General features: G+C 41.1%; 1 protein-coding gene and 1 pseudogene across 2 annotated transcripts in view; both read left to right on the forward strand.

The window, feature by feature from the left end:
* MAPK14 (mitogen-activated protein kinase 14) overlaps positions 1–26417 on the forward strand; it is a 97227-nt gene that overhangs the window by 37900 nt on the left and 32910 nt on the right. For both annotated transcript variants that reach the window (XM_049765270.1, XM_049765269.1), the window contains exon 3: positions 7281–7339. In XM_049765270.1, the coding sequence (XP_049621227.1) occupies positions 7281–7339 (59 nt within the window). The remainder of the gene's footprint in view (positions 1–7280; positions 7340–26417) is intronic.
* LOC125996814 (uncharacterized) lies at positions 13559–13650 on the forward strand (annotated as a pseudogene).

Consider the following 26417-nt stretch of genomic DNA (forward strand, 5'->3'; position numbering starts at 1 on the left):
TATTAATCCACGAGTAGGAAAACTACTTAAAAGCCATGAATTGCTGAATAATAAGTGGCTCTTTATCCTTTATCCTTGTATGAAGAATGTTTTCATATTTCTCTTTAAGTCATGAAATGTTAATTTATTTTCTAAAATGAACTTATGACTATAGTGTTATTTTTCTGAACATTCATAGCATCCATATGCATTTATTTTATATACCTATAAGACCATATCTATGAATTTTATGCATACATAACCAGTTATTAGATTATTGTTATTGTCTCTATTTGCAAGATAAGAATCCTAAATCTGGGAGCTGGAGTAATAGCCCAGCGGGTAGGGCATTTGCCTTGCATGTGGCCAACATGGGCTCGATCCCTGTCATCCCAAAGGGTCCCCTGAGCCTGCCAAATAGTAATTTCTGAGCACAGAGCCAGGAGTAATTCCTGAGTGCCACCAGGTATGATCCAAAAACCAAAAACTAAAAACCAAAAAAAGAATCCTGACTCTTTTGCCTCCTAAATAATGACTGTATTGGACCCAAAACTAAAGAGATTAGGACATCTTCTTATTACTATTACACAGCTATGTTCTAGGGGTATAATTTCAAACATCTTCAAAACCTGTATCACCCCACAACCCCCCCCCCCCTAGTACTATGTCCTTCTACCACAGTCCATCGGTTTTCTCCCGCTCAGTCCTGCCTCCTCCCTCCTTCCTGCCCTGGTAGCCACAGCTCTGCTGTCGGAGGTTGGTTTGTTCCACGTACTTGTTCTCAAGTTTCTTTAGTTCACTTTCAGTTGACTTTTTTTTTTTTTTTTTTTTTTTTTTTTTTTTTTGGTTTTTGGGCCACACCCTGTGACGCTCAGGGGTTACTCCTGGCTATGCGCTCAGAAGTTGCTCCTGGCTTCTTGGGGGACCATATGGGACGCCGGGGGATCGAACCGCGGTCCATCCTAGGCTAGCGCAGGCAAGGCAGGCACCTTACCTCCAGCGCCACCGCCCGGCCCCGAGTTGACTTTTTTCTAAGCTTCATTTTTTTTACATTGGGTTTCCCCGCCACCTTTTTTTTTTTTTTTTTTTTTTGGTTGTTGATTGATTGTTTTGTTTTTGTTTTTTTGGGCCATATCCAGTGGTGCTCTTGGGTTACTTCTAGATCTGTGCTTAGAAAATAGCAGGTTGGGGTGCAGTAGGGGGGGGGGATCATATGGAATGCTAAGAATCGAAACCTATGGCCGGTCATGTGCAAGACAAACGCCCTACCCCCTATGCTATAGCTCCAGCCCCTTCCTATACCTTTTGTTCAAGAGCTCTCTCTCTCTCTCTCTCTCTCTCTCTTGTTCAAGAGCTCTCTTAACTAATATATGTATCTGCTCCTTAGTAAAAAATTGGTTGAACAAAGATGTGGTGTTACTTTATTTATTTATCCATCATTTATTGTTGAGTATTTGGTTTATTTCCATGTCTTGATTATTGTCAGTAGCACTGCACTGAGCATAGGTTTGCATAGATATTTCAAGTTACTGGTTTCTTGTTCTTTCTTTCTTTTTTTTTTTTTTTTTTGGTTTTTGGGCCACACCCGGTGACGCTCAGGGGTTACTCCTGGCTATGCGCTCAGAAGTTGCTCCTGGCTTCTTGGGGGACCATATGGGACGCCGGGGATCGAACCGCGGTCCGTCCTAGGCTAGCGCAGGCAAGGCAGGCACCTTACCTTACCTCCAGCGCCACCGCCCGGCCCCCTCTTGTTCTTTCTAAAGATTTAAAAATTGCGGGGTGGGAGGCATGATTTGTACTACATCTAGCAGTGCTCCAGGCATATTCCTTGCTCTGTGATCAGAGATCACTCTTATTTTATTTTATTTTTTTTTTGGTTTTTGTTTTTTGGTTTTTGGATCACACTCAGCGATGCTCAGGGGTTACTCCTGGCTATCTGCTCAGAAATAGCTCCTGGCAGGCACAGGGGACCATATGGGACACTGGGATTCGAACCAACCACCTTTGGTCCTGGATCGGCTGCTTGCAAGGCAAACGCCACTGTGCTATCTCTCCGGGCCCCAGAGATCACTCTTGACAGTACTTGGGGATCACATATGGTGTCAGGGTTGACTGCACTCAAAGCAAGTGCCTTAACCTTTGTATTGTCTCTCGGACCTCTGTTGTGTTCTTTCTAAAAGTAAATTTTCTGTTTGATGTGGTAGAGCCACCCACCCACCCCATCCCACCCCTGCTTTTGGATAGGAATTATGAGAATTCTTTTCTAGATCTCTTAAGAATGTATTGCTGTAACAATTTTTATAATTACTTACAATTATAAAGTTAGAGATTAGGATATCAAGGATATATGCATCTAAGCATATAAAGAGAGAAAGAATGGAAATTTTTTTTGTTCTTATCCAATTTATTTTTTAATAAATATTATCTTTATTTAAACACCGTGTTTACAAACATAATTTTAGTTGGGTTTCAATCATAAAAAGAATGGAAAATTTTCTGTTGAAGAAAAAGGAATTCTGTTTTGGTTCAGAGAGATAGTATGGAGGGTAAGGCTCTTTCCTTGCAAACAATCAACTCTGATTCTGTAGTAGGCACCTCATATGGGCCTCTGAGCACTGCCAGGCAAGGCCCTAAAACCACAGGGGAAGGAAAAAGAGCTGTAAAGTAAAACTGACTATGAAATGGGATGAAGTCAAGCTCTAGGAAAAAGAAATTGTGAATGTAAAAGAAATGTGAAAGATTTTAAGAAAATCCTTTTAAGAAAAACTAGGGTTTTCTTCATCAGTAGTGTTAATATGAGTTTCCGGTGTATGCTGTTGCCGTACTCCACCCCACCAGAGTGCCAGCCTCCTGCCATACTGTCTCTTCTTATCCCCCATCCCCCATGTCCACTCTTCCCTTAACTAACTCAGTTCTCTAGACAGACTTGTGGTCTGTTATCACAGACTGTTATTTATTCCCTTAGCTTATATTTTTATTTTATACTCCATATATGAATGGGATCATCTAGCTTTTTTTCTCTCCCTTTCACTCATTTTACTAGCACAATACTTTTTAATTCCATCCAACCTGCAGTGAACTGTGGGATTTCATCTTTTTTTGTTTGTTTGGGGACCATACCTGATGGTTCTCCGGTTACTTCTGGCTCTGCACTCAGAAATTATATCTGGCAGGCTGGAGATCCAACCTTGTTAGTAGTGTGCAACACAAATGGCCTCCCTGTTGTGCTGTCGCTCCCACTCGAGGTTTCATCTTTCCTTATAACTATGTAATAGTCTGTTGTGTATATTCCACAGATTTCTTTTGGGGGGCTGGCCACACACGGTGATGCTCAGGGGTTAATCCTGGCTGTGCGCTCAGAAATCACTCCTGGCTTGGGGAATCTTTTGGGTCCCTGGGGAATCGAACTGTGGTCCCTCCTAGGCTAGCTGTGTGTAAGGCAAACGCCCTACTGCTTGAGCCACCGTTCCAGCCCCAGATTTTTTTTTTATCTACTTTATTGTTGCACTCCTGGGTTGTTTCTAGATTTATTGTGAATAGTGTTACAGTGGATATAGTTGTATGAATCCCTTTTCAAAGGGATTTATTTTCTTCATATTATTATTATTATTATTTTTTATTTTTATTTTTATTTTGGTTTTTGGGTCACACCCGTCAGCACTCTGGGTACTCCTGGTTCTATGCTCAGAAATCGCTCCTGGCAAGCTCGGGGGACCATATGAGATGCCGGGATTCGAATCACCGACCTTCTGCATGCAAGGCAAACACCTTACCGCCATGCTATCTCTCCAGCCCCCATTTCTTCATATTCTTGAGGTAGTTGGCCAAGAAGTGGGATCACTGGGTCTTATGGAAGGACTGTTTTTAGTTCTTTGAAAAGTTTCCTATTTCTTCCATAGTGTGACTAGCCCAGACCACATTACCACCAACAGTGAATGTGGCTTTTTCTTTTACCACTTCCTTGCCAGTACAGTTTTGCTTTTGTGTTGGTTCCTTAAAGACATGCCATTCTAGGTATGTGAGAATATCACAGTATAGTTTTGGTTTTCATTTTCTGATAGTAATGGCCAGCACTACATTTTGGACATCCAGGTTGTCTTTGACAGGTGTCAGCTCAGCTTCTCTTTCCTGTTTTTGTTTTTGTTTTTGGGCCACACCCTGTGGTGCTCAGGGTTTACTCTGGGCTCTGCGCTCAGAAATCCCTCCTGGCAGGCTCGAGGGACCATGTGGGATGGTGCGGGTCAAACCTGAGCAAACACAAAGCAAACACCCTACTGCTGTGCTATCACTCCAGCCCCTCTTTCCATTTCCATTTTTTTGATGGGGTTGCTTGTTTCTCTGTTACTTAGTTTTATGAATACTTTATAAATCTTGTTTTTTAGCCCTTTGACAAATATGTTCTCTTCAGTATCACACTACTTTTTATCCTAGTCACATTTTTTTTTTGCAGAGCAGGTTTTATATAGGCCTATTTGCTTAATTTTCCTTAGGCAGTGGCATCGTCATTGAAGATACCTCTGAAGACAATATCATGGAAAGCTCTTTTCGGTGAGGAAGAAGTTTATTGAGGCCACACTCAGTGTTGCTCAGGGATTGCTCCTGACTATTCTTGGGGGTTATTGCTTGAAGTGCTTAAGGGACCATATTTGGTGCCAGGGATAGAACTGGGGTCATCTACATGTTAAGCAAGTGCTTTAACCCTTGTACTGTTTCCAATCTTAAATGCTTTTTTAGGGTGTGGGTGGGTCACACCTAGCAGAAAGCAGAGTGCTACTCTTGGTTCTGTGCTCAAGAGACCATGTATGGTGATGGGAATTGAACAGGGTCAGCTGCTTGCAGGGTCAGTGCCTTAAATCCCTGAACTATCTCTCCAGCCTTAAGTATGGAGAATTCTGCCTGTCTTGTCCTTGATCTATTGATAGAGTTGGCTGTAATATTGTCATTTTTAATCATTTCACATTAACTTTTATATACATTATGAGATAGAGGATGAGGTTAATATTTTTAAATGTACCCAGTTTTTCTCCAACCATTTGTTGAAGAAGTGGCTTTTCTTGTTCCATTTCATGCCTCTACTTCCTCTCATTCTGAGAACTTATCTCTGAGCTCCCAATTCTGTTGTATAGGTGAGAGTTGGCCTCTATGCCAGCACCACAGTTTTGGTTACTTTATCTTTCAAGTCTAGTTTAAACCAGGGAAAAATCCGTCTTTCAACTTCTTTTTTCAGGATTGCTTTGGACATTTTGGGGAATTTTATTAATCATACGGATTTTAATAGTTATTCCATATCCCTAGTGAATGTCTTGGGAATTTCAATGTGATGGGGTATACATTGAATCTCTATAGTAGGAAAGTCATTTTAACAAATTAATTCTTCCAAACCATGAACAGGAACTGTTTCTATTTTCTGTGTTTTTTCATTTTTAAAAAATAGTGCTTTATTAAACTGATTCCTGGTTGCTAGATTTTTTGAGTGCTGTTAGAATGGATTATTTTTTTTCTTTCTCTTCTACCTCATTGATTTCATATAAAAATCCATGCAATGGATTTCTTTATTGATTTTATAGTTTGATATTTTACTTATAGATTTATTTTTTCTAGAAATTTTTGGTGGTCTTTGGGGTTACTCATATGTCATGTCATTTCCAAGTAATGGCAGTTTTTTGATTTTTCCAGTTTGAATCTCTTTCTTGCCTAATTGCCATGGCAAAGAATTATAATACGATTTTGAGTAATACTGGTGAGAGTGGACATCCTTGTTTTAGGACATTCTAAGACACTGTCATCTTAGAGGAAATGTTTTTATTATTTTTGCCATGAATAAAATATTAGCTTTAGGTTTGTGAATTTTTACTATATTGAAGTTCCTTCTATCCTCATTCTGATGAGTCTTTCTCATAAATAAGTGTTGGATCTTGTTGAATGTTTTCTCTGCATCTATTGATATCATTTTTAATCTTAATATTAATGTATCATATCACAGTAATTGACTTGTGTATATTGAACCATTTTTTTCTTCCCTGGGATAAAACCCATTTGATGTTGATGGATGATCCTTTCAATGTATTATAGAATTCATTTCAGTAAGATTTTGTTAGGTGTTTGCATCTGTGGTCCTCCTCTTCCTCCACTTATACCTCTTTTTTTTTTTTTTTTTTTTTTTTTTTTGGTTTTTGGGCCACACCCGGTGGCACTCAGGGCTTACTTCTGGCTATCTGCTCAGAAATAGCTCCTGGCAGGCACGGGGGACCATATGGGACACTGGGATTCGAACCAACCACCTTAGGTCCTGGTTCGGCTGCTTGCAAGGCAAACACCGCTGTGCTATCTCTCCGGGCCCCCACTTCTACCTCTTATTAGGAGGATTCCATTTCAACTTTCTGAAAGAGCTTACAAAGAATAGGAAATAAGTCCTCTTTGCCATTTTGGAAGAACTCAGGGTGAACTCATTGTGCTTAGTCTTTTCTTTCAGGAGAAACTTTTTGTGGTTGTTTTGATTTACTTTATTTTATTTTATTTGGTTTTAGGGCCACACCTTGCATTGCTCAAGTTTTACTCCTGACTTGGTACTCAAGAATCACTCTTGGCAGGCTCAGGGGACCATATGGGATGCAGTGAATCAAACCTGTGTTTGCTGCATTAAAAGCAAGCATCTTATCCCACTATACTATTTCTCTGGCACCTTGCCCCATAAGTGGTTTTTTTGTTTTGTTTTGTTTTGTTTTGTTTTTGCTTTTGGTTTTTGGGTCACACCCAGCAGCACTCAGGGGTTACTCCTGGCTCTACGCTCAGAAATCGCTCCTGCCAGGCTCGGGGGACCATATGGGATGATGGAATTGAACCTTCCTTCTGCATGGAAGGCAAATGCCCTACCTCTATTCTGGCCTCACCCCCATAGGCTTTTTAATAGTGAAATAAAATATTATGAACATGTATAGTAATCTGGGTTCCTTCCCTGGCACCCTATAATGTCCACTGAGTCCGATATGAGCTCAGAGCCCAGAGTCAGGTTTCAGCACTGTCAGATGCCTCCTCCCAAAAAACACAAAATAAAACAAGTAAAACCTAAATATATATATATATATATATATATATATTATGAACAGTGAATGTTAACAAGTTAAAAAAATACCAAAGTGTAATTTTTAGTAGAAAATAAGTTAGGATGTTAAATAAATGATGTTGGATTATCACTGAAATTGACCTGACTAGATTTGGAATTAACTCCTTTGATGAAGATATGATGGATTCCATAGTAAACACATCACTCACTCAGTTTAATTTTTTATGATTTCTTATAGGTAATTGGTTTGTTGGATGTTTTCACACCTGCGAGGTCTCTGGAGGAGTTCAGTGATGTGTAAGTATATCTTTTGTGTTTATTAGCAGTCCATTTCTGTTCGTGGAGTTGTTTTGAGGATTCTTTATTTCTGCTTCCAACTCTTCCACAGCTTGAGGATAAATATAACAGGTGTTTCAGGCTTGTTGCTCTCCATTGGAGAGTTGGTGGTGAGTCTTAAGCGGTGAGTCAGAGCTCTGTGGACAAGAGCATAGGGAATTTTGAAGATGATCTTTGTTCTCAAATGATCTGTCCCAGCTTTAAAGGAACATCTTAGCATCATTATATTTGTGCCAAGAAATGTTACGGAGTCTGGGTTCTCTGTAGACTTTCTCTCTGTTTATACCACTTGTGTTTAGGAAAATGACTAGAACTGCATGTTCATGCTTGAAGCATTGGATTGCTGTAATATGACAAGGGGAAAGCATCACATGTTGAGAAATGATCTCAATTTTGTGATTATCTCTATTGTTTTAGCCCTGGATCCCCCTGGAAATCAGAGCCGGAGATGATTAGGAATCATAAGTGGAGGGCTGGAGAAAATGATGTGAGAAGCTAATACGAAGTTATGTTCAATTGAAAATCACTGTAGGCTGTGGAACTGAAAACTGCCAAGGATAGTAGTCTGAGAAGCCATGCAGGCTGATACACCTCAGATGGGGGAATATTTGTTTGTTGGTTGCAGGCCATATTGATAAAAGTTGTGTCACCCTCTCTTCATGCCCTTGCATGCCCAGTTGTGTGCAAGGCAGATTCCTTGTTCATACCTTTTCATCTTCATATGAATTTACTACTGTCATTTTTTTTCAGTATCTGAATTATCTCTCTTTTACTCCCAGCACCTTTAGCTTATATATTTTGACTTGCTGAAATTATGACATTTCTATCTGGACAAGGTGACTGTTGAGAAAGTTTATAAAAAATTGTAGTGGGGCAGGCCGGAGAGATAGCATGGAGGTAGGGCATTTGTCTTGCATGCAGAAGGATAGTGGTTCAAATCCCAGCATCTTATATGGCCCCCTGAGCCTGCCAGGAGCGATTTCTGAGTGTAGAACCAGGAGTAACCCCTGAGCACTGTCGGGTGTAACCCAGAAACAAAAAAATTATAGGGTGAAGGCGGAGTGATAGTACATCGGGTAGGGCATTTGCTTTGCACACAGCCAACCTGCATTCGATCCTCAGCATGGCATATGATCCCCTGAGCCGGCCAGGAGTAATTTCTGAGAGCAGAGCCAGGAGTAAGTAATCCCTGAACATAGCTAGCTGGGTGTGGCCAAAAATTTGAAAACAAAACAGAGCAAAATAAAGAAATAAATTGTAGGGATTGGAGAGGTAGCTCAAAGGAATGAAAACATGTACCTGCAAAAGGCCCACCGCCACCTTCTACCTACCCCCAAAACACACGGTCCTTATAAATACCAGCAGGGTTAACTTTGATGGTCGCTAGCCTCTTCGAATCATAGGACTAAACATTGAGCTGTTGGTTGGGCTGGTGCCATTAGATCCAGTATTGTCAGGAGTATCCTGAAGCATCACTGGGGAAGCCCACATCGCATTCCCCACCATCCTCAATAAAAGAATTGTAGATTATTGCTGCCTTTTTTTTTTAAACCCTGCTGCTGGCTGTCACTGATGCTAAATGTAGCTCAGTTTCTCCCCACCCTCACCCTGAGGTCCGCGTCTTCCACCTGTATTGTCCCCGATGAATATCAATGCCTTTTACTCCTTTCTCAAAGAAAGCGCAGACGGTTATGTTGGAGCTTGTATGTTCTCTCTAAGAAAAGACGGAGCAGGGGGTGGGACCTGAAAAAAGAAACACAGTCTTGGAAATGGAAAAGGAAAGGAGACGAAAAGATAGCAAAAAACATAGACCATCATTTGCACTTAGTTGGAACATCCGTTCTGAAGATGAAAGCGGAGGATCTGGTCCACGTACAAGAATTCCCGCTCAGATTAGCCTTGATCCTACTAATGAAAGTTGAAGAAACAAGCAAAGGCTAAAATAGACAATAGCTCAGAACAGCTGTGCTTTCTCTAGCCCAGCCTGGCACCAGATCCGAGAGGCTTCCAGAGACGACTGCAGCTTGCTCAGGCAGGGGCTTGTGTGTTCCAAATGGTGGGCCTTGCCGTTGGCTCTACTTGGAAAGGAGAATATTTTGAATGTTTTTTTTCTCCACCCCCCCCAAGTTCATTTTTATCATTTAAAAGCTTCTAGGCCATTTTCAGGCTTATAACAAATTGAGAGGGGATACTGAGGCTTTCCTTATACCCCCTCTTCCTGCACGGGCCTGGCTTCCTGCACCATCAATGATAGTAACGCATTTTTACTGAGGATCAAGTTACATGGACACATAATCACCCCAAATCCACAGTTTTACCTCAGGATTTACTCTTGTTTTCGTATCTTCTGTGAGTCTGGATAAAATGGGTCATGAGATTTCATCATTTTAATGCGTTGCCATGTACTTTTATTGCCCTAAGAAGGGTAGATTTTTCTATAATTGTGGAACAAATGATGAAATACTGTGTTAACTACCTTGGAAACATTTGCTGTATTAGAATTGTAAGCTATAATGAGAGCAGGATGTATTTAACAAAGTGATGCTTTGCTAGCCTGGACGAATGATCTGCTTTGACTTAATCAGGCATGATGGGAAAAGACCTTATCTAAGGCCAGGGCTTATTTAAAACACTGTGAATTGGTTCCTTTCTGTATTTGAAGGCCCACTGACTCCAAGTAACCCACTCAACTATAGTTGGAGATATTTCTTTATTTCACAAATACCATAACTGCTAAGCAGTAATGTGCCCTTTCTTCAGTCTAGCTGGTTTCTGACAAGTTATTTTATTCTTAGTTCAACTGAGTTATAATTGAAATGTAATATTATTTATTTGGGGGAGCCACACCCATTGATGCTCAGGGGTTACTCCTGGCTATGCACTCAGAAATCGCTCCTGGCTTGGGGGGAATATGGGACGCCGGGGATCAAACCAATGTCTGTCCTAGGCTAGCACTGGCAAGGCAGATGCCTTACCTCCAGTGCCACCACTCCGGCCCCAACGTGTAATATTATTATCATGACATGATGTCACTAAAGTTCTTTTGGGGGGGGGGTCACACCCAGCAGCGCTCAGGGGTTACTCCTGGCTCTACGCTCAGAAATCGCTCCTGGCAGGCTCAGGGAACCATATGGGATGCAGGGATTTGAACCACCGTCTTTCTACATGAAAAGCAAACGCCTTACCTCCATGCTATCTCTCGGTCCCAAGTTCTTATTCTTTATAAATAATTCAATTCATCTTTTAGGAGACAGTTTAATGCTGTGTTTTGAATATTATTGAGTTCAGTAGTACAATAGGCTCAGAATAATCAGAAACATTAATCTTCTCATTGATAAAATTATAGTTTGGTCAGGGCAAAGAAATTTAAACTTACCAACTTACCAGCTTGACTCTGAGTTCCAGATATCACTCATGAATGATGATGAAGTAAAGGTATTTGTTTTTTGAAGTATTTCTTATCCCAGAGAATCTCTGAAAATAGAGTGACAGGTGCATATTTGCCTTTAGGGAACTGTTCTGTTTACTTTTTACATTTTTTTTGTAAGACTAAAAAAATAGTGTCTCAGTCACAGAGTCATTCTACAAGTATACTCATTTAAGATTTGCATAAGAAACTAATGTTTATCATTTGGAATCTGTCATCTTTAATATCTTCAGGATCAGACAAATAAATTAAGTTTAGCATTAACAAGTGGTAGTTTGGCTTCTGTGGTGAAACAATAACTGTACTTCCTAAAAGCATTAGTCTTATGTCAAACAAAACAAGCTAACAGAACCCCAGCGTTCCCGCCAGATCAAACTTGCTGGAGGCTAGAGAGTTTGGGAGCAGGCTGCAATTTTGAACATGAGTTATCTTTGGTAATGAACAAGATCTTGAATTTCTGTTCATATTTACAGTGTTGCATCATATGTATTTGTACATTCACATTTCAGTTAGCACTTTTTTTTTCATAGGGGAGATCAAGACCTGGTGGTGGTTAGGGTTCATTCCTGACTCATTCCTGGCTCAGGCATCACTCCTGAGGATGCTTGGGCAGGACCCTAAGTGAATCAGGAATCCAACTCAGGTTAACACATTCTGCACTATTGCTCTAGCCCCTCAATGATCACTTTTTATTTGTCATGTATTCACATTTGTACCACTTGACAGGCATCCTGCAAACAGTGGAAAAAGTTCCAACCATTAGAAACACTCAATGTGCCGTTACTGAAGATAAAAATTTGGGATGGTGTTTGGAAAATGTACAGTCAAACGATAAGTATACTGAGTTGTTTTTGACTGCCATGCGATATGGTTGTCTAGGGGGCACCCTAGCTTGATAAAGCTCTATATAGGTATCAGAAGTCATTTGAATGTTTATAGTAGCTGCTTTTTTGGTTTCATTTTGGGATTGCACCAAGCAGTACATCTCCTGACTTGTTCAGAGATTACTTGCAGTGGTGGTGTTCAGGGGCTTGTGCGATGCTGGGGCTTTTTATGTGCAAATCATGAGCTCACTCTCTTGACTTTCTCTCCCCAGCCCTACACTGACTTCTTGTTAGGATGCTCTTTCAAGAGGTGACATCACAGATGTGCCTATGCACACTGAGTGTTGAGTTAGTGTTAGACATCTGGCGGTTGAAGGAGCCGGTTTGAGATTCCTATCCTTCGATTAAGAAATAGTTTTGCTCTACTATTATACAAATTTTTTGAGGGGTGGGAAAGGGTGAGAGGGGTTCTCAGGAAACCTGGGGTCTGTTTCTGGTGATTCTAGACTAACCAGGCTGGTGATTTGAAGCAAGGTATCAAAGACAGGGCACTGTTAGGACCCTGCAGTGCCAGGGATTACCTGGGCCATCAGGGCATTGTGGTGTTTGGCTACCACCAGCAATGTTTAAACTGCACCTCCTCTTTTCAGTCTCAGCATTGTCTTTCCCTTTTAATTTTTGGACTATACTGAGTGATGCTCAGGGGTTACTCCTGGCTCTGTGCTCAGAAATCGCTCCTGGCTTGGGGGACCATATAGGACACTGGGGATCAAACTGAGGTCTGTTCTGGGTCAGCTGCATGCAAGAGAATGCCCTATCACTGCGCTATCATTCCGACCCCAGCATTGTCTTTTCTTTTCTTTTTTTTTTTTTTTTTTTGGTTTTTGGGCCACACCCAGTAACGCTCAGGGGCTATGCGCTCAGAAGTTGCTCCTGGCTTGGGGGACCATATGGGACTCCGGGGGATCGAACTGTGGTCCATCCAAGGCTAGCGCAGGCGAGGCAGGCACCTTACCTCTTGCGCCACCACCCGGCCCCAGCATTGTCTTTTCTTTTTTTTTTTTTTTTTTTTTTTTTTTTTTGGGCTACACCCGGCGATACTCAGGGGTTACTCCTGGCTGTCTTCTCAGAAATAGCTCCTGGCAGGCATGGGGGACCATATGGGACACCGGGATTCGAACCAACCACCTTTGGTCCTGGATCGGCTGCTTGCAAGGCAAACACCGCTGTGCTATCTCTCCGGGCCCGCATTGTCTTTTCTTAACTCTGTGTTTTTCTGATGAAACTTTATAGACAGGAAGAATTGTTGTACTCAGTGAGAATCATTTCCTCAAATTTGAGAAAAACTAAGTTGTCACTAGTCTCGCCCTACTTTCCCCTTTTCTTCCTAGCCCTAGTTTCTTAATATCTGTATTATTATTTTTGCTTAATTCTTGAAGAGGGAAGAAAGTGCAAGAGGTTCCCCATTCTTCCGTTATCTAGCATAATTTCTATCACTGCAGGGTCAGTCAACAGCCCCTAGCAGATATTCATTTAACTTAGCTTTCTGAAAATTATTGTACAACTAGAATAAAGTTAGACTTTCACTCTGAGTGAATTTCTAGCGTTACAATTGAGCTTTGATTTACTTTGTTAGTTTTTATTTTGTGCAAGATACAGTCATCTGGGTCACATACAATAAATGAGACCAACATGACCCTGTGCATTGAATTGAGGCACCTAATGAGAGGAAGGAAACTTTAAGTGATCAAGCATGGTGCATGTTCTGAAAGATGCTGAGTCAGTCCTCTGCGCTCTCTGGTCCCATCTGTCACCTTTTCCACTCTCCATTGCAGTTTCTCTGGCCTGTTTGTTCTTTGTTGAATGTAGACTTCAACCACCTGTCCACACACCAATGCTGGCCCACAGTACTCAAAAGGTTGAATAGCTGTGCTTGCTTCCGCAGCACATATACTAAAATTGGAAGATTAGCATGGCCCCTGCGCAAGGATGACACTCAAAAGGTTGAATACCACTCATCTACCACCTTGATTTAACCGCTGGTTCATACACTCGATTGCAGAATTGGTACCTGTTCACAGGTGTAGAAAGGTTGAAGACCACTGATGTAGACAACCACATTTCTAGCAGAACCTTTGCACTGGTTTCAGCTGTTGACCTGGAGCACTATTCCCACATATCCATATGACGGGTTTGTGGGTCTACTTTTTTCTTAAAGACTTTACATACAGGTATTCATCATAGCCTTTTTCTCCTCACTGCCATGGTTGAAGATTAATACTCCTGACTCCTGCTGTCTGACCATTCTTTATCCTATAATTTCTTCTTAATAGTTTTTTTTTTTGTCTTTGGGCCTCACCCGGTGACGCTCAAGGGTTACTCCTGGTATGCGCTCAGAAGTTGCTCCTGGCTTGGGGGACCATATGGGACACCGGGGGATCGAACCGCGGTCCGTCCAAGGCTAGCGCAGGCAAGGCAGGCACCTTACCTTTAGCGCCACCACCCGGCCCCTCCTTGAGTGTCTTAAGTGAAAAGGACTGATCCCTGAGCATAAAACCTGGCACTGCTGGGTGTGGCAAAAAAAAAAAAAAACAAGCAAACAAAATTATTCTTTGAAAATAAGGAAACATTTACATTTTATCTTTTCATTACAGTTTATCAAAAGCTGCCTTGAGAAAACATATTATTATATGTGATGATCACACAATCAAGGTTATATTTACTGTAAAAATGGCTGGGGAATAGATATGTAATATATAATATAAGGAATATTTTAAATAAGTTCATCAGTGAGAAGCTTTTTTATGTTAGAATTCTGTATTATTTGTCATAGGCAAAAATAATTAAATGAAATGGCATCTCCTAATTTTAACATTGTGATATGTACATGTCTATTTCGAATTCATATTTCCATAAAAGTTTTAAATCTGTTTCCATCTTTACTTAACATACATAAAAGAGGAAAAGTAGCTTGGGGGTCCATGGAGGGCAGGTAGTGTACTTGCCTTGCATGCTGCTGGCCCAGGTTCAATCCCCGGCATTTTTTATGGGCCCCTGAGCTCACCAGGGGACCTGAGCACAGAGCCAGGAATAAGCCAGGAGTAAAAAGTGCTGGGTGTGGCCCAAAACAAATAATTTAGTTTTGGCTTTTTGGGCCACACCCTGTGATGTTCAGGGGTCACTCCTAGCTATGCAATCAGAAATCACTCCTGGCATGGGGGACCATATAGGGCATGGGGGATTGAACCAAGCTTCATCCTGGATCAGCTGCATGCAAAGCAAATGCTCTACCGCTGTGCTATTCTCTGGCCCCAAACAATTTTTTTTTAGGAAAAAAAAAAGGCAAAACAAAACAAAAAAGTTACCTGGGAAAATGATAAATGAGTAACAATATTAGCTATTATATTTGTAATTTATTCCTTTATCTGCTGAAGGTAATGGTAGAAAGTTGACGGAACTTCTTATTTATGCACATATGAAATTTGGATAAGTAATGTATCCTCTAAGAAAATAACATTCAGTTTTGCTTGCTATGATAAAAAAAAATGCACTTGGGGCCAGAGAGATAGCACGGAGATAGGGTGTTTGTTTGCCTTGTATGCAGAACTGTGGTTCGAATCCCAGCATCCCATATGGTCCTCTGAGCCTGCCAGGAGCGATATCTGAGCATAGAGCCAAGAATAACTCCTGAACGCTGCATGGTATGAGCTAAAAACCAAAAAAATTGCACTCTTTGCCTTGGATTAGCTGATTTAAAGATGTACAGTATCTTCAAAGTCTCCCTTAGCTTTTGAATTCTTCATAAAAGCCCTATCTGCTTAATGTCTCTGTGTTGGGCCCCTCTTGGTATGTTCTCCAGCCCTGTGCTCTCTTTTTATAGTATTTCTTAGGCTCTCTCTATTCTTTTGTATTAATCCTTTCCTCCCATCTGAATCGTCTCTTCTGCTGTTGCTTTGCCACTAAATATTGATGGCATAATTGCAGAAACAAACAACTGTGTGCTATCTTGTTTGTAATTGGATGTCTGCTTGGCACATTTTTTTCCTCACGATCTCTCCCACCAGGACCTAAGGTTTAGCTTTGTTTGATACTATCTGTTACCTTGTTTTGTTTCTCTCTGTACCACAGATGAGTGAAACCTATTTATCCTTCAACCTCTGACTTATTTTGCTTAACGTGATACCCTCCAGTTCTATTTAAGTGGCAAGATTTTATTTTTTCTTATTACTGTATTTTATATTTTATACTATACTGTATTCTATATGTATATTCATAGAGATACACATACATGTATTTTATATGTATCTACATAGATCTATCTATCTTATCGCTACTTTATCCATTTGTTTGTTGTTCAGCATTTGGGTTGTTTCTATATCCTGACTATTATACTAAGTGTTCCAGTGAACAGGGGTGGGCATATATTTTTGGGGGCCGTTGGGGGCCATACTTGATGATACTCAGAGGTTACTCCTGACTCTACAGTCAGGAATCACTTCTGGCATTGCTCAGGGACTGCATGGGATATAGAGAACCAAACCCAGGTCATCTGCATGCAAGGCAAACACACTTACCTGCTATATTATCACTCCAGTCTCTTTTTTTGTTTTGTTTTTGTTTTGGGCCACACCCTACAGTGCTCAGGGCTTACTTATAGTTCTATGCCCAGAGATCACTCCTAGTGGCCTCAGGACCATATGGTGTACCATATTGCTGTCAGCACTGGTTTGTTATCTTTTCATGCAATACAAGTCATTCTTTCCAGTGTGAGGTATTATCTTATTGTCATTTTTTAAAATAAATTTATTTTTAATTATGAGAACAAAGATGCAAAGAAAGAGGACAAGGTAAAGTTACAGTGGAAGGACAATCACCCATAAACAGAATTCTTAGAAGATACCTTAATTTTGATCTTTCAGCCAAAGAACATTAAGAAAAGTAAAATAGGGCCCGGAGAGATAGCACAGCGACGTTTGCCTTGCAAGCAGCCGATCCAGGACCTAAGGTGGTTGGTTCAAATCCCGGTGTCCCATATGGTTCCCCGTGCCTGCCAGGAGCTATTTCTGAGCAGACAGCCAGGAGTAACCTCTGAGCACCGCCGGGTATGGCCCAAAAACAAAAACAAAAACAAAAACAAACAAAGAAAGAAAAAAAGAAAAGTAAAATAGAACCCATGTACAATTACTTTGTCCCTCAGGTCCCCAGATTGTAGTACATTATACATTTCTTAGCAGTACGCAAAGCAATCTAAGGCCATAAAACTTATGTAACTCCTTAAACTTTGAAGGCATAGTATTTTCTTACATTTCCTTGCACATGCATATTAGTTTAAGTTAACCTCAAAAGTTTAAGTGGGGCCCAGAGAGATAGCACAGCGGCGTTTGCCTTGCAAACAGCCAATACAGGACCAAAGGTGGTTGGTTCGAATCCCGGTGTCCCGTATGGTCCCCCGTGCCTGCCAGGAGCTATTTCTGAGCAGCCAGCCAGGAGTAACCCCTGAGCACCGCCGGGTGTGGCCCAAAAAAAAAAAAAAAAGTTTAAGTGGTTTTTTTAAGGATTAGAGTCAAAGGAGCAGCGTAAAAATGGTGTTAGAGTTGCAGTTTTTGTTTGCATAGGCCCACCAAAATATGAGGGACATGGAAAGGAAAAGCCTTGGCCTAAATACAAGGAGACCCTACTCCTAAAGTTTACTGGCAGAAGTCCAACTCTAGGCTCCAGGCAAACTAGTTTGTCCAATCCATTGTCTGTAGTGCCAATACACTTTTATTTTTCAGTCTCTGTTGTTGGTATCATGCTTCTGTATTAAAGATCCTGGAATCTGCATATCTTAAATTGAAGTCAGGATGGTGTAGAGTGTCCTCTAGTTTCACCTCACAATAAAAGGGCAATGCAGAGAGCCCTGTCCTGTAAGCAGGTCGTTGTTGTCAAGTCTTCTTAGTGTTGAGGGAAGTCTCTTTTGAGCAGGTCAATGTCAGAGCAGTAGTAGGGTCTTCCCTGGTAGAGGATTGCTTCCAGCTGATATTATAAATGTCTTGGATGTTTCGTAGTTAGCTTCCCTGGTTCAGGGGTGAATGGAGAATGCCCATTCTTCAGAGGCCTGTGCCAGGTCATTATGTCAATGTTCAGGGTGTAACACCAAACCCTGCCACTGCAGCACTTTTTCTGGTTTTGTTTTAATTTTTGTTTGTTTTTTGATATTATTTTCCTTCTCTTTTTTCTTCCACTTTTTTCTTTCTTTTCCGCTTTTGTGGATATTATTCGATGATTTTTTTTTCTTTTTTAGTAGTTGATAACAAATTTTTTTCTCCTCTTTTCCTTAACCTTTTTTCTCCAACAGAATAGCATAACTTGAATCATTCAGCCTCATAAATTGAGGGGGGGAAAGAATGAAAGAATAATACCAGGACCAGTCATATGAACATGTAGTGTAAATAAAAAAATGACCAGACTGGAACACCAAACAGAATAGATACCCAACCTATAACAAGCTGTAAGGCGGAGACCATTTTTTTTTTTTTTTTTTTTGGTTTTTGGGCCACACCCGGTGACGCTCAGGGGTTACTCCTGGCTATGTGCTCAGAAGTCGCTCCTGGCTTGGGGGACCATATGGGACGCCGGGGGATCGAACCGTGGTCCGTCCTAGGCTAGCGCAGGCAAGGCAGGCACTTTACCTCCAGCGCCACCGCCCGGCCCCCAGGCGGAGACCATTTGCACTAGGATTCTGGGGGGTAAAGGAGGGAGATGTGGGAGACATGCTGGGAACAGGAGTGGAGGGAGGACAACATTGGTGGTGGAAATGCCCTTCATTCATTGTCACTATGTATCGTAAATAATTCTGTGTAATGAACTTCAGTCACAATAAAAAAATAAAATAAAAAAAGGACCCATTGCTCTACAAGATTTCTGTGTTCCTACCTCTATTAGATAAGAACTTATTTGTATATATAGTATTTTCCCATTTTAATGTGCCTATGCAAACAAGGAACAATGCCACATGGTGTTATAGGCCCATGTGGGGGCTGCAAGAACAAGTCCATAAATCCCCATGACATGGTTAAACATAAGCATTAAACTGAGGGACTACTTCACCAAATATTCCTTATTGAACAGCTCACAGAGAGAAGAAAAGATAAAAAGTGGGGAAAATCTTCACTGTATAAGGGAATATTTAGTAAGAGTTATAGCTGTCAAAGAAAATAGACATAAAATATTCAAAAGCCATACGTGTCCATTTTATGTCTTTTAAAATAGTTGGGGGTTGTTAAATCCTGTGCACCACTTTGGTGTGTGATTAGGAATGTGCAGTACTGAAGTTAGAAAGGGTAAATGGGGTGTACTGATGGTTGGGGGTGATAGAGTTAGGGAGTGAAAATGAGCTTTACAGGGGTGTGCGAAAGGGCAGAATACCAGATGGACATTCTACATACACAAAACATAACTTAAGGATAGGATATACTATTAATATATACCATGCGCACAGGGGCTATAGCCCCCGCGCGGTTTTGAACATAGAGACGGGTAAGAAATTGCCAGAGACTGCCTTAGTGAAAAGGAGCAGCTCTCAGCAACCCCCAATTTGGACCCACCTTTTCTGGCCTACAGATCAAGAAAGGATTTGTTAGAGAATCGGAAGCCAGGATCTACCTGCCCTACTCCCTGTGCCCTCCCCCCCTTCACTGGGGGAAGGGTGGGGAAAGCTTGGGATCCCCTCCAGGAGGGACCATCTGACACCCACCTTTTCTGGCCACCTGGGCTGGGTCCCAGGGAAGACCTGGAGGCCCGGGGGCAGTTTCTCCCAAACTAGGGAGAAAGCCTTCGACCTGGGGTCTCCCGAGACCCCATGCCGGCTAGAGCTAGCCTCCAGATCAAGAAAGGTCTTATTGTCATTTTTTTAGTATTTCCCTGAAAGAGTTATGACGAACACTTTTTTTTACATGCTAATTGACAATCTTTATGCCTTTAATGAATATTTGCTCAATTTCTCTCCCCATTTCCTCTCCCCTTTTTATTATATCCTGGACTTTATCTTATATTTTATGTACAAATATTTTCTCCCATTTAATGGGATATCTTTTTTACTTTAGCCTCAGTTCCTTTTGCCATGTAATAATTTATTTGAAATAGTCTCATTTGTTTATTTTTATTTTTGTTATCTTTGGCAATGGACTCAACTCATTGAATACCTCTGGGGTCCATATTCTGAAAAGTTCCAGTGGTATTCTTGGAGAATTTAGAACAAGCCACTAAGATATGTAAGAAGTCATAAAATTCCTCTAATAACCAAAGCTATTCTGAGAAAAATAAAAAGACAGAAGGGATGTTTCTCATTTCCTGACTTTAAGTTGCACTATAAATCTCTAGCTATCAAAATGATGTGGTCCTAGAATATCTGTGGACTAGAATTGCAAGCTCAGAGATAATCCCTCTGATCTGTAACAGGAGTGGAGTCGATGAAGTGGAATGAGGAAAGCTCTTCAGCGCATATTGGGAAAGCTTGGTAGCCACCTGTGGGAAAAAAAATGAACTGGACCCATATCTCATAGCATACACAAAAGTTAATGCAAAGTGGATTAAAGACTTTGAGGTGGGTAAGCCAAAGGGATAATACCATAGGTAGGGCCACAGCTTTGCACATGGCTGACCTAGGTTTGATCCCAGCATCCCAATCACTGACAGTAATTTCTGAGAGTAGAGTCAGTTGTAAGCCGTATGGCCCAAAAACCAAACAAAAGAGAACTTGATAGGCCAAAACACACAAAAGAACTGGGGGAGACCCCTAGTGCTTTCTTTTGACTAGCTTTCTGTTTTGATCCCGTAAGGCAGATCATACTCTGTCGGTTTGATGATGCAGATGAAGTACTTGCACTAACCTGTGCTCAAGTGAGGAGAATAATTTGTGAAATAAACCAGCTAGGCTGTCAGTTCTTACATTTGAGCAGTTTTTAAGGTGATTCTAACTGACTTGGCCTTAGTAGCTATTCAACAAAATCAGGGGAAAATACAGACTTTTAAATGGAACTATGAAGTTTGGCTATGTTGAGAAGGTACATTTTGAGCAGCAGTTCTAAGCATTTGAAGAATGAGACCCCTGATTACCTAGGGCAGTGGTCGGCAACCTCTTTTTTCAACTGATCCAAATCTCACCAAAACCACGATTGAAATTTATGTTGAGAGCCACACAGGGCGCGCACTGACAGAGGCTAAGAGCAGAGTCCTGAGTCCTAGAGCGGCCGCCCGGCACACAGAAGAGCCAAATTAAAAGTGTTAAGGCGTTTGCCTTTCATACAGAAGGTCATCGGTTCAAATCCCAGCATCCCATATGTTCTCCTGAGCCTGCCAGGAGCGATTTCTGAGCGTGAAGCCAGGAGTAATCCCTGAGCACTGCTGGGTGTGACCCAAACACACACACACACACACACACACACACACACACACACACTAATAATAATAATAATAATAATAATAATAAAGTGTAAAGAGCCACATGCGGCTCGCAAGCCGCAGGTTGCCGACCACTGACCTAGGGGAATTGTATTCCTGGTAGAAAGAAAAGCCATTGTGGGGCCGGGAAGGTGGCGCTAAAGGTAAGGTGTCTGCCTTGCAAGCGCTAGCGTAGGACGGACCACGGTTCGATCCCCCGGTGTCCCATATGGTCCCCCCAAGCCAGGGGCGATTTCTGAGCGCATAGCCAGGAGTAATCCCTGAGCGTCAAACGGGTGTGGCCCAAAAACCAAAAACCAAAAAAAAAAAAAAAAAAAAGAAAAGTCATTGCAAAAGTTCCAGAGGTAGAGGAGTGTTTGCTTAAATTGGAATGAAAGCAGAAACCTATATCATAGCGTAAGCAATGAAAAGCTGGTGGGAGGAAGAAATTGATTGTGAGATTAGAAATAATTGGACACAGGGTGCTAGACTATGTAAGTCTTAGTGATCATTGAAAAGATTTTGACTTTAAGTGAAAGAGGAATCCGTTCGACTGCTGGCATGGTATGATCTTTTTTTTTTTTTTTTTTTAAGTAAATTAATTGAAGTGGGTTGGGGTCAGACCTAGCAGTGCTCAGAGATAACTCCTGACTATATTCAGAGTTCACTCCTGATGACGGTTGTCAAGTGCCAGAGATCAAAACCAGGTTGGCTGCATGCAAGGCAAACGCCCTAGCTTCTCTCTCTATTTCTCCAACCCAGGGTTTTGTTTTTATATAGAATCAACCTGACTGCAGTGTTGGGAGTAGGCTGTAGTGAGTCCTAAGTATCATTGACTCCAAAGAGGCTTGTCTTTTTAAAAAGTATCAATCCCCATGGTGACCTTAAGAACTTTCTTTAAACATGGAAATAATTTTTACCTTTTATAATTGTCCTTATCAAATAAGGCAGACCTACAGGAGATAACAAGCTGCAGATATTAAAGAGATTTTTTTCCTGCATAGATTACCCGTTTGATGCTCAGGGGTTACTCCTGGCTAAGCGCTCAGATATTGCCCCTGGCTTGGGGGAACCATATGGGACACTGGGGGATTGAACCACAGTCCTTCCTTGGCTAGTGCTTGCAAGGCAGACACCTTATCTCTAGCGCCACCTCGCCGGCCCCTTTTTTTTTGGGGGGGGGCACACCCAGTGACACTCAGGGGTTACTCCTGGCTATGCGCTCAGAAGTTGCTCCTGGCTTGGGGGACCATATGGGACGCCAGGGGCAAGGCAAGACACCTTACCTCTAGCGCCACTGCACTGGCCCCAGATTCTTTTTGATTGTACTAAAGCTTTTTTGTTTGTCTTAAAGGGAACTGGAAAGGGGCCAGGGAACTAGCCCACACTGTAGAGCATGTACATGTGATTGGGGAAAGAAGGGGGCCTGAGTTCAGTCCCTGGCATCTCTTGTCCCCACCTCCCTAGCATTGTACAAGAATTGAGGGGACTATCCTCTGGGTTCATTTCCTAAGACATTGGGGCAACCTTTATTTTTAAAAACGGAATAAATAAAAGCAGCAGGAGAGAGGCCTTGACCTTTGGGCACCACTCCAGAAGTGCTTACTAAATAATGCTGACAATTGGACATTTAGTACTGTCTATAATACTAAAAAAACCTCTTGTTAGGGGCCCGGAAGGATAACACAGTGGCGTTTGCCTTGCAAGCAGCTGATCCAGGACCAAAGGTGGTTGGTTCGAATCCCGGTGTTCCATATGGTCCCCTGTGCCTGCCAGGAGCTATTTCTGAGCAGACAGCCAGGAGTAACCCCTGAGCACCGCCGGGTGTGGCCCAAAAACCAAAAACCAAAAAAAAAAAAAAAAAAAAAAAAAAAACAACTCTTGTTAGAATGGAGTTTCATTTTCTCTTCGGGGGCTCAGACCCAGGGATTTCCCCCATCTGAGAAAAGAACTCTGTCACCTTATTGCAGTCCCAGCAGCAAAGCACAAAATATTTTTTTCTGTAAGAGTCATTTGGAGAAATTGCGGCTGACATTCTTTTTGGCTTGATTAAATTGAAGAGAGACCATCTTCACAAATAAATTGAAAAACAAGATTTGTAACGGATTGTGAATCCAGCTTCTCAGCCTTTATTAGCTGAAGCATGCTCAATTCCTAATTTGGCAGAGGGTGGGGAGTAGGGGTCTGTTTTTTGTTCACACTAGAGTAAGCTCAGGGAATTCCCCCAGTTTGTGCTCTGTGCTCACTCCTGGTGATGCTCAGGGGACCATGTAGCACTAGGAATTAATGAATCCAGGGCTTCATGGCATGTAAGATAGGCTATTTGAACAGTTGAAAAAACCCCTTGAGCTATTCTTCTTAGCATCCTCAGTTTCTGTTTGGTCTCTTGACATTTGGTGGTAGTGGGTATAGTAACTGAGTGGCATAGGCTTTAATACTCTTATAACCATTTAACTCTCCTATGAAAAAATGAATATGACTAAACAAAGGTGGAAGAACTAGATCATTTCCTAGATGTTTTCAACCCTCCATTAACTTTTTTGCAGCGTGACTTACATTGGCACTATTAGCGATGTCTTTTCTAATATGTACTTCTATTTGTTTTCAAGAGACAAATGCTATAAAAACGATGGCATTGTCACTAATGCTCCTTTTGAAGTAGACTTATTTTAAGTATGTTCATGCTCATTTTCTGCCTGTTCTCTGGCTCATTACCTTTAAAAGATGATATGACTCCATAAGCATTTACTAACTTTGCATGGTGTATACTTTCTATGGAATCCTCTTTACATGATAAATGTAGGAACTTGGCAATTGGACATTTTAGATTGGTTCCTAGGCCTCATAAGAAGCACTATATGATAATTAGGTTAGTTCCTGGAAGGTACTTCTGTTATGAATACTTTTCATTTGATGTAGTAGTAACCTACCATCAATGTTTGGCTGTTACTTTATTAGTCTCATATACTTACATAATGTTTTTGTAGTCTCACCCATGTCAGGAAACTTAACTGATAAGATGGATGGGACAATATTTTAACTAAAGCATGATCTCAGACTCTTACCCATGTTATGGTGTTCTAATTGCATAGGATTTCTTTAGCCATTAGTCACTAGTTTTATTTTATTTTAGTTTAGTTTTTGGGCCACACCTAGAGGTGCTCAGGGATTTCTTCTGGCTCTGCACTCAGAAATTGCTCCTGGCAGGCTCGAGGGACCATATGGATGTTGGGAATCAAACCCAGGTTCATCCTGGGTCCACAGCATGCAAGGCAAACACCCTACCACTGTGCTATTACTCTGGCTAATCACTATTTAAACGTAATGCTTATATTTGAAATTACCATGGCTATATTGAAAATACTGCTTGTGAATTACTACAGACATATTAGAGAGTTAGGGTTTTTTAGGATTTTTAGATTTTATTTCCAGCCAGATACATCAAGGATTTCTAGGTAAAATCATTTTGGGGAAAAATGTTTTCTTTGTTTACCTTTCAAAGTCTACAATTTTTTTTTCTTGGTTTTTGGGCCACACCCAGTAGTGCTCAGGAAAGTTACTCCTGGCTCTGCGCTCAGAAATTGCTCCTGGCAGGCTCAGGGGACCATATGGGATGCCGGGAATCGAACGTAGGTCCATCTTGGGTTGACCATGTGCAAGGCAAATGAAATGCCCTACAGCTGTGCTATCTCTCCAGCCCCGTTTACAATTGTTTTTAAGTTAAGAAAATAATCTTTTTACTTGCAATATCATAAAATGTCATTGTTTGCAAAGCAGTCTAATTGGATTCTAGATGAAGCCTTGTCATTTATAACAATAGCTATTATGGATAGGGTAACCATTTCCCCAGTTTTTGGGGGGAGATCCTAATTTTAAAACATTAATGAAATTCAACATTCTCACTTATTAACTTCTATGTCCATCTGGATGTAAAAAATGAGAAGTCTGATGGGATGAAATATTACTGTTTTAGTCAACTCTTTTTTTTTTTTTTTTTTGTGGTTTTTGGGTCACACCTGGCAGTGCTCAGGGGTTATTTCTGGCTCCAGGCTCAGAAATTGCTCCTGGCAGGCACAGGGGACCATATGGGGCGCCGGGATTCGAACCGATGACCTCCTGCATGAAAGGTAAACGCCTTACCTCCATGCTACCTCTCCGGCCCCTTTAGTCAACTCTTTTATTTAAAGATTAACGTTGATAATAAATATTGAGAATTGCTAAGAAGATTGTAAAAGATACTGCTGGATATTATGACAGTTTTGAAACTTAAAATCTTTAAAATTAGATTTATATAATCTTTTATGATTTTATGTTTAAAACATAAAATTTAATGCTTTAAATTTAGATTTTATAGTTCTATGTTTTTTAACTTAATAATTCTAAAATGTGATAAGTTTTATAAATATTCTCTGTCATGGCCTGAGGAATTTGGTAGTATAGAGAACACCATAGTACAGTGGGTAAGGCACTTAATTGTGCATGCAGTCAACCTGGGTTTGATCCCCAGCATCTCATATGATCCTCCAAGCATTGTCAGGAGTAATTACTGAGGTAGAGCCAGTTGTGACCCAAAAAGTTAAAAAAAATTTTTTCCCCTGTAAACTGGAAGAATTTGTAATAAAGGTCATGGGTTCCAGCTTCGTTATTGTTATTATTTTTTGGCTTTCTACGTAATGCCCAATGGGCCCCGATCAGTGATTTGGGTAGTTCAAACAAGAGCTGTAGTATGCTGGGGACTATCCGGGCCATTCGGTGGTACTTCGGGCTTAGGATGAATGCAAGGATGCTTGAGAGACGATGTGGTACTGGGAATGGAATCTGGGTTAGCAATTACCTTCAACCCTCAAACATCATGGCTTCTAAAATTAAAAAAATATTTAAGGCACTGTGATTTATAGTTATTAATACTGAACTAATATTACCATGGTTTTAACCTTGAGCAGATTATTTTGTCCTATCTCTTGTTTTATTTTGTTTTGTTTTCATCAGTGAAATGAGAAACTACCTTAGAGAGGAAGTTTCAGAAAGTTTGTGAGACCATAGCATGATGATTAGTGCCCGGTCTATGTTGAACATGGTACAATAAATCTTTTATATCAGATCTGATTTTATTTTATTTTATTTTATTTATTTATTTATTTTTTCAGAAGGGCACACCTGACAGTGCTTAGGGGTTACTCTTAACTCTGAGCTTAGAAATTACTCCTGGCAGGCTCAGGACCATATGGGATGCTGGGAATCCAGTCCAGGTTGGCTGCATGCAAGGCAAATGCCCTACTCGCTATTTTATAGCTCTGGCCGCAGATCAGTTTTTATGAAAACTTTTTCAGTTGGTCCAAAAACAAGTCCAGTTTGCTCTTTAAATTAA

The sequence above is a fragment of the Suncus etruscus genome, chromosome 18 (genome assembly GCF_024139225.1).
Source record: "Suncus etruscus isolate mSunEtr1 chromosome 18, mSunEtr1.pri.cur, whole genome shotgun sequence".
Lineage (NCBI taxonomy): Eukaryota > Metazoa > Chordata > Mammalia > Eulipotyphla > Soricidae > Suncus > Suncus etruscus.